This window comes from Maylandia zebra, linkage group LG12, assembly GCF_041146795.1.
Source record: "Maylandia zebra isolate NMK-2024a linkage group LG12, Mzebra_GT3a, whole genome shotgun sequence".
Lineage (NCBI taxonomy): Eukaryota > Metazoa > Chordata > Actinopteri > Cichliformes > Cichlidae > Maylandia > Maylandia zebra.
Window position 1 is genome coordinate 36,927,835 of NC_135178.1, and position 11,715 is coordinate 36,939,549.

The 11,715-nt window shown below is 42.1% G+C and overlaps 1 protein-coding gene across 2 annotated transcripts in view; it reads left to right on the forward strand.

The window, feature by feature from the left end:
• Nucleotides 1–9,844, forward strand: part of LOC101465195 (protein unc-13 homolog B) — a 65,977-nt gene extending 56,133 nt beyond the window's left edge. For both annotated transcript variants that reach the window (XM_076891198.1, XM_076891199.1), the window contains 10 exons: nucleotides 2,793–2,881; nucleotides 3,061–3,198; nucleotides 5,175–5,298; nucleotides 5,859–5,903; nucleotides 6,202–6,273; nucleotides 6,458–6,605; nucleotides 6,728–6,784; nucleotides 7,294–7,377; nucleotides 7,668–7,827; nucleotides 7,915–9,844. In XM_076891198.1, the coding sequence (XP_076747313.1) occupies nucleotides 2,793–2,881; nucleotides 3,061–3,198; nucleotides 5,175–5,298; nucleotides 5,859–5,903; nucleotides 6,202–6,273; nucleotides 6,458–6,605; nucleotides 6,728–6,784; nucleotides 7,294–7,377; nucleotides 7,668–7,827; nucleotides 7,915–8,197 (1,200 nt within the window). In that variant the 3' untranslated portion in view covers nucleotides 8,198–9,844. The remainder of the gene's footprint in view (nucleotides 1–2,792; nucleotides 2,882–3,060; nucleotides 3,199–5,174; nucleotides 5,299–5,858; nucleotides 5,904–6,201; nucleotides 6,274–6,457; nucleotides 6,606–6,727; nucleotides 6,785–7,293; nucleotides 7,378–7,667; nucleotides 7,828–7,914) is intronic.
• Nucleotides 9,845–11,715: the final 1,871 nt, after the last annotated feature.

Sequence of the window (11,715 nt, forward strand, 5' to 3'; positions counted from 1 at the left end):
GGTAAATGCGAAATGTAATGTAAAAGCACAGCATGTCATTCTTAGCAGTTAGTTGAACACACAAAATTTGGCAGGAAACTTGAGAATAATATTGATTTTTTTTCTTTTCTTTTAAGCTAATGATGGTAGCACTCTGCAGAGGGTTAAGTGTGTAAATAAGAGACGAGCACAGCTTCTAGGTCTGATAAATGAAAGCCAGTGTTGTTCTAATGGCCCGAACAAATAAGTGTGTTTGCATAGATGTCTGTAAAAATTACTTGATGCTGGCTTGATCTGTGGCCTATTCAGTTTGAGTTACTATAGCATGATGTTCACTGGGTAAATTGTGAATTACAGTAAGAAACATAAACCATAAAGCAGGATATGCTTTGCTACCTTGTTAATGAGTGCAGAGTACAGTGAGCTTGTGATTTGTATTTATATACCACATATAAACGCTATTATCTACTATTCCAGTTTCAGTCATTACACGTTCTCCGTTTATTATACTGCCTAATAATATTACAAAGGATTGTTGATGTCGTGGAGTTTTCAAGGACATCTCAAATGTGCACGGTCACTTACAAATTTCTGTCAGAATGTTTATGTTCAACACTTTAGCGTTCACGCCCACGCCGCGGTGCATTTGCGTTTTGGATTCAGACCAGAACAGATTTATTCTGAAAGGCCTGAGTTTGCAGTCCAACCTTTCACTTCACTCACTGCAACATTTCTCAATTAAAATGCAAAACGCTAAAACACTGTCACTTGAAAGTCGTGACCCTCCTTTAGTCCAATTATATGTTCTGGCAGTATGCCCAATGTCTTCTAGCTAATAACACAGTTCCACAGTTATTGATGGCACACTTTCTGCAGAGATGGGATGCCTTATCTTGTAGTCGTCTAGCCACTTGACTGGTGTAACACGCGGTGAATGCTTGAGGTCCAGCATACTAATGGGCTTAAACCTTCAGGTTGTATTTTAGTTTTATTGAAGGACTGTTACCAGGCTTCTCAAGGCCAGTTTATCTTGCAGGCTCAGTCTCGGCGTTTTTGTCGAAACGAAACAGTCGATTGTTGCTGAGGGTTTGTAGCCTTGTGCGTCCACAGTTATTCAATCACTCTGCCTAATGAGACCTTTGCTTTGCTATGTTGAAATTTATGTCATGTCACCAAACTCCCATAAGATTTATTGGTGTTTAATTTGTCCCACCCCGATGGTCTCGACAGAAGAGAGATGTGTCAATTCAAAACCTGGTCTGGACACGCCCACACAGTCCACACACGCCACACAGGTCTAACCAGGGTGCCCAGATGTGTGATGTGCAGCAGCACATGTTGTGCTTTGTGGGTTTTTTGGTAGTTTTCGAGCAGGGAGTTGCATATTTACGTTTTCTGTGGCATTTGGGTTGGAGTTAAGGGTCATTTTTTGCATGAATGATCACACGATCTTTTAATTTTACATGTGTGCAAATTGAAAACATGGCACACGTTAGATACAGATGTTAGTTACATACTTGCAGAAGCTGAAAAGAGAACATAGAAAACATAAAATATTAAAGGAGTTCCACTTTTCGAAAGCACGGACCTCTGTTAAAGTCAAGCTGCTCCTCCGACTGTGCGCACACTGGTTTCTGTGTTCGAGGCAAAACAGTAAAAATCTATTTTATTTTTCAAATTAAATCATGGCTGCTTTACCTACAGGGCGCAACTGAAACCCAGAAATGTGCAGCGCTCGTATTTCAGTGAGTCCATTAAAAGAGAGGTTAGCCTGGTCATTTAAAATCATTTAATATAAAGCTGCTGTGTTTGCAGCTTCCTTATTTCTGCTCGAAACGTCAGCCATCAGGTTTATTATCGTCTGTTTTGTTCACAACACTTTTATCCTCACAAAGTTGACTCATGGGAAGCCTTATGAAAAACAGGTGACAGCTTCCTGCTAAGAAAAGGTGAAATAGTTTTTACTACAGACTTCAAACTTCAGAGGTGTATTTATATATTCTCTACTCTTAAGGAAGTGGCGTGCACTCTACAGCTCGAAGTGTCCTTTTCACGCTGGTAAATAGCTTTTAAGAGGCATAAAAGGAGTCATCATCCGTATCGCCCATTACATATGTGATTTCTTTACAACTCGGCCTTTCCAATGTGCATTTTAGTCAGCATTTACTTCCTGTTTGCCTACCTATCAAACTGCAAATACGCCCAAACTGTAAGTCGCTGTGTGACTCACGCGCTCGCAGTCATCAGTGTCTAACCTACCGTGAAAGAAATGTGGTGTTACACACAGCTCGTCATCTTTTCAGCACGCTTCCTGCAGTAGAGCTCGTGCACGCGTTTTGTACGACTTCTGCCTTTTCGTCTAACTCCACAGTCTGGTTCATACATATTTACTGAGCCTGGCTCACAGGTTGTAACAATGTCATGGATTATTGGATTCATTTACATTTTTCTAATTTCAATCTTATCATTTGTTTATAAATTTATGACTCAATAAATGTAAATGATTTCTGAATGTACTTTATATTTTCTATGCATACATGTAGCATATATGTATATTAAGGTTATTGCGGCTTTAGTGATCCAGCCCGCTCGAGATCAAACTGGGCTCCTTCTAGTTCGTTAAATGAAAACGAGTTTGACAGCCGTGCTGCAGAAGCACAGGATACTCGGCCGCGAAGCTGCATCCGATTCATGCTTGAGGTTTTTGCAGTCTATCGAGCAGACTGTGGAACTGCTAATAAAAGTTTGAAATAACCTGTGAACACCTCCTCTTCCTCTTCCCTTCTGCTCCTGCTCTTTTATGTGTGCTGCAGCTGGATACTGAGGCGGCTGACATCCTGAACGATCTGCAGGTGAAGCTCAGCACCGTCCTGGACAATTTCAGCACCATGTTTGCTAAGAGGTAAAAATGCTCATTTCCTGGTGTCTTAATCAAGCCAACTAAAAGCCCAAGCCAAGCTTATCCTGATAGAGCTGGAACCTAACACACACACACACACACACACACACTTGAATGACTGAGCATTCACCGCCTTTGCAGAAGTCTTTTTCCTCTAAGTTTGCCTCGGTCTCTGCCTCCAGTTTCCAGACTCGCATTAACGGCTGCATGCGTCAGATGGCTGAGATTCTCTACCAGATGAAAGGCCCCCCCAACCACAGCACCGCTGAGGCAGACGCTGACACCATGCTGAGGCCCCTCATGGAGTTTCTGGATGGGAAGTAAGTAGCTAATGTTGTAAAGTAGATTATATCAGAGTACACCACCAGAGTGACTGTCCTAACTTGAATGTACTCTTGAAGTTTTAAGTCATTAATTTCATGGATTAAATGAAACGTGTATTTCCATTAACCCAAATGATTTTTTACTTTCTGCGAGTTAAAATCGATCCAGCTTGGCGGTACCGCAGTGCTCATAGGTAGAAACTTCCGAGACATTTTTTTTTTTACCTTAATATTTTATGGCTGCAAGCTGCTATAACTCATATGTGTTTTTTGTCTCATTATTTATTGGTACAGAGTGTGCTGTTTGGAATATCATATGAACAGTATTGCAGTACGGGGGAAACATAGATTCAAAATATGAGTATGCAAAGTGATGAGACAGAGCAAAGGCTCCAGCTGAAGGTTCAAGATAGTGACTGAAGTCACCGGAGACACTTGTGTTGGTGGAGCAGTGTAAACAGATGGCTGATGGAGTCAGGACGACCCAGATGAGGTGGAGATGGAAAGGACGAGCGCTGCACAATAAGCAGCGTTAAACACAGAGACATCTCACAATGAATTTAAAGATCAGGGAGTCACTGGCTTGAAGGGCAGATAGATTACTGGGTAAGACTGGTGACATTCAAATTTTGAATGAGGGGAATTTGAATTGGTTAAAGCTCCAGCAACACTTGTAGTATATAAAACAACTTGACCATCAACCAGCGTGTGTTTGTGTCAGGTTGTGGCCTTCATCGAAGTCGTCGTGTGACAAATTACAGACAGCATTTTAAAGTACAAACGTATGGAGTAACAGGAGGGGCCTGTTGGTAACAAAGGGGCTTGTCCTACAGTGTCTTTAAGCTGAACAGCGTCTGTACCTTACAGTATAAAGAGCCTTAAGGCGACAACTGTTGTGTTTTGGCACTTTTAATCCACTTTTAATCCACTACAAGAGCTTATTAAAAAGAAGTTGATGTAAAACATGTACACAGTAGAAAAGATAGACCTAGCTGCATTCTTTTAGTGGCCACCAGGGGGCAATACCTGTGGATTTAAGTAGAAGTCTGGGAGAACAGCTGGCTGTGAGGTCTTGTAAACACCTTCCTGATGACTTGAAGGTCTCACTCATTTCAGAATAAAACATTATAGGTTAAGAAAGGAGGATTATCCACCGTTTGCTCGTTGGCTTATGACTGAAAACAGATGAGTCGTTAAAAAATGACCATGCACCCCAAATCCCAAAACTCACTACAATATGCTCCAGTCCCTCAGAGACCCTCAACTGGACAAAGTGGTAGAAAGTCGATGGAAACAGAAAAGTTAAAATGCTTCTGTGTTCATCCTGAGAGAATTATCATCACTACCTCTGATCAAATGAGCTGAATTCTTTACTCTGTTTCATCTGCTCGCCTGAACTGCTACAGGACTCAGAGCCTTTAGTTGCTCCAGGCCTTGGAGGACACTTCCACCAGATCTCCAGACCATCAACTTTCTATTTTTAAATTGCGCCTCAAAGTCCATCTGTTTAGAACTACACACCTCTCAATATAACATGGTTATTAATGATATACCTTATTATTATTATTATTATTATTATTAAATAAAACAAGGAGAGATTTAACAGAAACCCAGCATCATAACATGTTAATATGTTTCATCTTTTTGCGTCACCTGATCAGGCCGTATCTTTGCTTCCATAGCAATCAAATTATTTCGATGAATGAGGCCTCAGCTATGAGACAGAGCGTGCTGTACAATCACAACAAAAAGATTTTTTTTTAGCAACATTGATATTTGCTTCTTATCTGTTTCACTGGAATATCTGGATTTTTTATTTTCATTTTGAAAAAGCCAGATGTATCCTTTGTCATCATGTTCGTGTTAGTTTTTCTTCGTTAGGGTTTATTTGTGTTTGTGTCAGTCTTTTGTGCAGCACACGGGCACAGAGTGACACGGTCCCTCACATTTTTCCGTGTTTGCTTGTAATCCAGTCTCAGTATTTTTGCTGACATCTGTGAGAAGACGGTGCTGAAGAGGATCTTAAAGGATCTGTGGAAGATCGTCCTGAGCAGCCTGGAGAAGACCATCGTGCTGCCTCAGAGCAATGACAGCTTGGTGAGCACATTAACCAGCACAACTGAGTGGCCATCAAAAGTCCAGCGTTTACATACTCATGAGATTACTCTGGGGACAGTAAAGGAGATGGAAAACACACACACACAAGGACACATTTATGAAAGGACAACCATCTAGGACAGTTTGTCCCAATTTGTATTGATTTCTCTTTTAAAACTTTTTTGGTAATATGTCTGAGACAGAGTTGTTTCTTGCTGGGGGTCAAATCTAACCAAATTTAGAGACAGTTGTATTTATTATGTTTTTCTGTCTTCTCAGCATCATACTAATTTTCCTAAATGTACTAAATTAGTTTACAAAAATAATTTTTTACAGAAAAAAACAAAGTAAATAGAGTTTACAGCTAGCTTATACATGACCATCTTTAAGTGTGATGCAGTGTGCTGCAGATCCAGCCCTGTGTTGCCATCTAGTGTCCGACATCAGCATTTTTACAAAACGACTGCTGCTGTTAGATTTCTTTAATGTTGCAGTAATAATGAAAAAATGAAGGTTATTAAGATTTCATATATTCCGCCTCTCTGTCTTTCTCTCTGCAGGGAGCTCAGCTCCTCACAGCAGCTAAAGGACTTTCTAACCTCAAGGTAACACACGTAGACTGTCGATAAAGGGCGTAGCTGCCTTTATGTTTCATTGTAAATTCCTATTACAGTTCAATAATAACCCTGCAGTTTGAATCGTAGGTAAAGTCAGTAAACCTGCACAAGTCGCAGTACATTCAAATCCATTTTACCACCTTCACAGCTCAAAACTGCAAACTTCCAGACTTTCTTTAATAGTTAGCTGTAGTTATTATCCAGCATCAGGACTTACTGATGTGTGCTGTGTGCTCATGATCTGGTTTTGTGTATCTGTGATGTATAACTTCTCTGACTTCTGTAGGGAGGAGGTGAAGCCAAAACCCTGACGCCCAAGCAGTGCATAATTATTGATGCAAGCCTCGAGTCAATCAAGGTAGGTGAACACCTACATCTCTTTTACAGCTTCATTTTTCCGTCTCGCTGCCGTATTTGAAGTGCCTGGATGAGCTTAGAGTTTAGAAGAAAATTGTATTACTCTTCAATACCCTTCAGTATTGAGATGTTCCTCTAAAGTGAGCATTTCCTCACTTCCACCTTGCCACTTCCTTTCCTTTCAGCAATATTTCCACGCAGGAGGAAATGGGCTGAAGAAGGCGTTCGTCGAGAAAAGTCCTGAACTGGCATCGCTGCGTTACGCCCTCTCCCTCTACTCCCAGAGCACCGATGCTCTCATCAAGACCTTTGTCACCACACAGCACTCCCAAGGTGATCGCACACACACAAAGTTCACTCGCTGCACGCACAGTGTGGATGATTTTTGTCTTCTCTGTGGTTCAAACCGAGCTAAAATGTTCCTTAAACTTTTCTCCCCCTCCCTGTCCTCTCAGTGCATGATGGGATGGGCATCAGAATCACCGCCAATGAGAAGATCAGACCTGATAGGGGTAAGTCTTTGATACAAGAAGAACTCGCTAAACTCCGAGTAAAATAGACCCCAGGAGGTGGAGTGCTCCTCACCATGAATCAACACAGAAACAGAACCAACACCTTCACACTCGTGTAGAGCTGGAGCCCCTCGCAGCTCACAGTTAATATTAAAGAGGAAAATAATGAGAAAAGTTTGGAGAATTTTGGAAATGTTGCTATCACAGCGATGAGCTTTAATGAAAGGTCCTTTTGCACCCTTGAAACAAAGCGCATGCCTCCTCTCCTCCTCCCTGTATTTGACTGGACTTTGGTGATTCGCTGTTGTTGATGGTGTAACATTTCTGCCACCCAACTCTCCATTATCAGCTTGTGTGGAGATTAAATTAACAAGCTTGCCCAAAGCAGAAATAAAGAAATGAAAATGGGTCACTGAAGCCGCCATAAGAAGTGAATTACACAGTGAGTGAAGTTTAAAGATGTGTTTAATCGCGTTAGTGTGTGATACCGCTCCGGCTGTGTCGTGCAGGTTCGGGGGTAGATAAGCCGATCGGAGAGGCCTTGCTGCAGATCGACATGCTGCTCGGCAAAGAGCGCAAGGTCAACGTCAAAGGTGAGACGCACGCATACAGATGTGTTTAAATCACAACAACAGACCTCGTCTCCACACGGAGCAGATCTGTTCAAACATTTGAATTTAAACTTAGGAGCAAATTTTGACCAAATCAAGTAAACTTGGGGTGAACTCGAAATGCTTTCTTATATCTTCAGTAGTTTCTTATCATTTTTTCACTCTTGTGTTTGTAAATCTACATGCGTGCATGCAGTAGCATCACCCCCACTGCTTTGTGTTTGTCTCTCTTGTCCTTTATCTGCTCACCCTCTCTCTCATCTCCCCTCCAGTCATCGCGGTGAACGACATGAAGTGGCAGACGTCTGGGATGTTTCGGCCTTTCGTCGACGTCTCCATGGTCGGTCCATTCCTGGCTGACAAGAAGCGCAAGTTCACCACAAAATCCAAGAACAACAGCTGGACGGCTAAATTCAACGAGGCTTTCCAGTTGTGAGTTGGAAATCTGAAGCGCCAGCAAGTAAGATTGTTGAGTGGGTTGAGATACCGCAGATGGTTAATTGTTTCCTCTGCTCGCAGCGTCCTGGGTAAAGAATCCCCGGACTGCTACGAGCTGCAGGTGACGGTGAAGGATTACTGCTTTGGACGGGCGGACCGGGTGGTCGGCGTGGCCGTCGTTCAGCTGCGCGACGTGGCCGACCGCAAGAGCTGCGTGTGCTGGTGTCCTCTCGGGCCACGCGTTCACACCGACGAGACGGGCATGACGGTGATGCGTATCCTGTCCCAGCGTCCTGCTGACGAGGTGGCCAAAGAGTTTGTCAAGCTGAAATCGGAAACTCGCCCCGCGGAGGAAGGCAGATGAGCCGAAACGGGCTTTACTGAAAGCGAGGTTTAGAAGCGCGGCTTTGTCTGTGAGCAGCGTTTCACCTTCATCCTTAACTAACGGAGACCCTTCTGACTGATGACGTACGAGTTTATCATAGTTGGAATAAGAAAAATGGATTTATTAAAAAGGGCAAATTTTGAGGAAGAGATCGTCTCTCAAAATGTAAAAAAAAGACTTTTCATAGCACCAGTTTGCGATACCAGTCCTGTCAATGGATTTTATATCAGACGATGACTTTAGAGAGAATCACCGATCCAACCAACCCTACGAGAAAGCTCTCAGCAACGACAGACACAAAACAAAAGTCTAAACAGGAAGAAACTTCTGAAAACGTTCTCAGGAACGGCAGCTGTGATCGTTTCAGGTGAAGGGAAGCTCAGCATAGCATCTATCCAGTTAACTTTGCTTTTTTTTGTGGTGTCATTTCATAATTTAATATTTTAGTGAGTTAATCTGGATAAAATCATTCTGACTTTCAAAAACCACCGAGATACTTGACCGCGCGACACATTTTAAAACTAGACCTGATCAGTAACCTCTGAAGTTTAGCAGCAGGACGACAGCTCAAACACTCCCCTTTCACTCATGCGTCTATAAACGACCTCCCTCTGTTTTTTCATGACTCCAGGGGCCCCTGCTGACCCTCAGTGAGGCCGACGCCACTGTAGGCCTAAGTCTTTGCTCACCCTCCATAAACTTTGTCTAAATGTGTTTCAGGGTGTAGTCCTTGCTGGTGAATTGACTGTCTGTTGACTGTGAGTATCACTGAGATTACACGAGCCCATATTCTTCTATAATGTTTGAGCCTTTGAGGCCTTTAAACTCTTTACAGACACCGTGTGTGTGGAACAACCTCTGGATCCAAAACCTAATGTCATGAAAACACACTACAGTGAACAAATGCTTTATTTGATTTGTTGCAGAAAGCCGAAACTTTTAAGACTGATACACAATTTAGTCGTAGACGGAGTTGTAACTGTAACGCACATATGTTTATTAACACAACTTAAGAAAGGACTAGTCGTCACACAGTAGTCAGGCTATGCATTATCCACAGAGTGAGCGTCACACATTTGCAGCCAAATTTAACAGTGTGAAATATTGTGATACAGCGTCAGATCCTGATGATTTGCAGGTAATTAAACAGGAAATGCCTCAGACGTGTTTTTCCCTTTGATGTTAGCTTCAGACTGATCTATAGAACCTGCAGGAGCACTAATACGGGCTGTGGTTTGATTTTGTAGCAAGTTTTTATGGATTGCGTTGCCTTAAAATAAGCAGATGAGTTAGCTAACGAAGCTAGCCTGCTTTAAGAGACTTGAAATATGACAACACTGACTTGTAAATTAAAAGAAAAGAAAAGATGTTATTCAGAAGCAAAAACTCTGACTGACTGCTGGGCCGTTGGGTGTTTGAGGTTTTGATCTAATGCTAATTTGTGATGGTGACAAAATGCTGTGAATGGAAACAACAGCTGAAAAACCCTTTTAAGTGTTACGTAGCGTGAACACGAATATAGGACCAAACATGATCATTCCATTTCGTTTACTTTAACAGTTTTTACAAACTAGGTCAGATAGAATCAGCCGCCGCAGCCTCGCCGCGCGTGCACCGTCACATATTTGACCGCTCTCGTGTTTCCAAACATGAGCTGGCATTTTGCATTAACGTAAAACTTTGAAGGAAAATACAGGCAGAGCAAACAGGCCGGTTTGAACGGACTGACTGTAAGTGGGTTTTTTTCCACCCTCTTGTCTGTTTATGTGCCAAGGACCTCCGTGTTCAGCGAGCCTCATTCAGCTTTCTCTCATGTTTCGGATTGTATTTGACAGATGTGGCCTTTGCAGACATCCCACTTTTTACTTTTCCAAACTGGCTGCACGAAAGCAACTAGAAGTGAGCCACATCTGTAGTTACACCCGAACTCTTGCACTCTGTTTCACTGTAAGTTTGTAAGAAATGAAACCAATGCCTACATCCAGAGCATGTATTTATTGTAAACAGTCAGCTAGAATTGTGATTTCCTTCCCCCCATGTATGTACTGTGAAATATGAAGACTGTATGTAAAGTACTTATCATTATTCTAATGTGACACATGTTAAATATACTTGTAACATTATTTTGTACATAAAATATTTATGAATCAAGGCAGCGCCTCGTGTCTTTGGTCACAGAGCTCGCTGTTCCCGCTCAGCACGGCAGCTCCGGTCAGTGATTCCTGCCTTACCTGAGCGCCACACTCAGTTGCACACCTGCTCTCCAGGTTTAATCTTTCTGTCTTTGCAAACACACACCTTCAGTCTTCATCACGGTAACTGTTGGTTTAGCTATAAAAATTCACAGAAAAAAAACAGTTTAAACTAAAGAGCACGAACCACAAGGCCCCGGGTACTGTGGGTGTTCTGGGGTAGCGGTGCTTGGGATGTTTTGCGTGGCTTGTGCAGGCTCTATTATTCTGGGTACTCAGAGACTGTTAAGTGCACTGGTGATTTTAAATGGTTGTGGGCTGGATAAGTACTTAAAGGTGTATTGCATAAAGTGCTGCATGAATGGCCAGTAAGACTGCAAAAGCGCTGTATACATGCAGGTCGATTCTGTTTTTGTCTGATTTGTAGCTCATCTTTATGATGCATTAATACTGTAATCCTGCTCAGCCGGTCGTTGATGAACATACAGTCAGGGAGAGCTGCTCATTTAAGTCTGAATGACTGTTTTTTATAATTTGGAAGAAATAAATAATGTCGAGAAAATAACTGACTATTCCCCAGATGTCACAGCACAGAGTTTACTACACGTTCGAATGACCACAGCGTGAATCATCAGGTGAGTAATGCTGCTGTGGTGTTTGATTCTAATTTCCAGGTGTTTCACAGTTACCTTATGTTGATGCTTTTTTCTGGTTGCTTTAAAGGTAATCCACAGGTGACAGGGAAAAAACATGAGCCCAGAACTGAATGACTGGCATCTACATTCACTTCCTTTTTGGATGCCTTCCTTGTTTTATTTAACGATTATTAAAAATTTTTTGATCACGTTCAGAAAAATAACCGGTGAAGCAAATTCCCAGAAGAGAGAGCAGGTCATCTACTGATCGGAAGGTTGGTGGTTCGATTCCTGGCTTCCCCTAGCCTGCGTGCCAAATATCCTTGGGTAAGATATTAACCCCAAATTGCTCTCTGATGCATCCATCGGAGTATGAATGTGTGTGAATGTTACTTAGAAAGCACTTAGAACAATGTGCTTGTGCGAATGGATGAATGTACAAGTTGTGTAAAGCGCTTTGAGTGTTCAGAAAGAAGAAAAGATAAGAACAAGTCCATTTACAATTTACCATAGTGTCACATTCTGAGTTATTACAACACTGCCTGTATCTAAACTCTGTCCAGTTTGGTTTTTACATTTGTTTTGCATCAGTATAGTTTTTGGTCTTTGAATCTGTGAAGCATCAATGTTGGAACGTACCATGAAAGCTTCAAATCAAACAAAACAAATA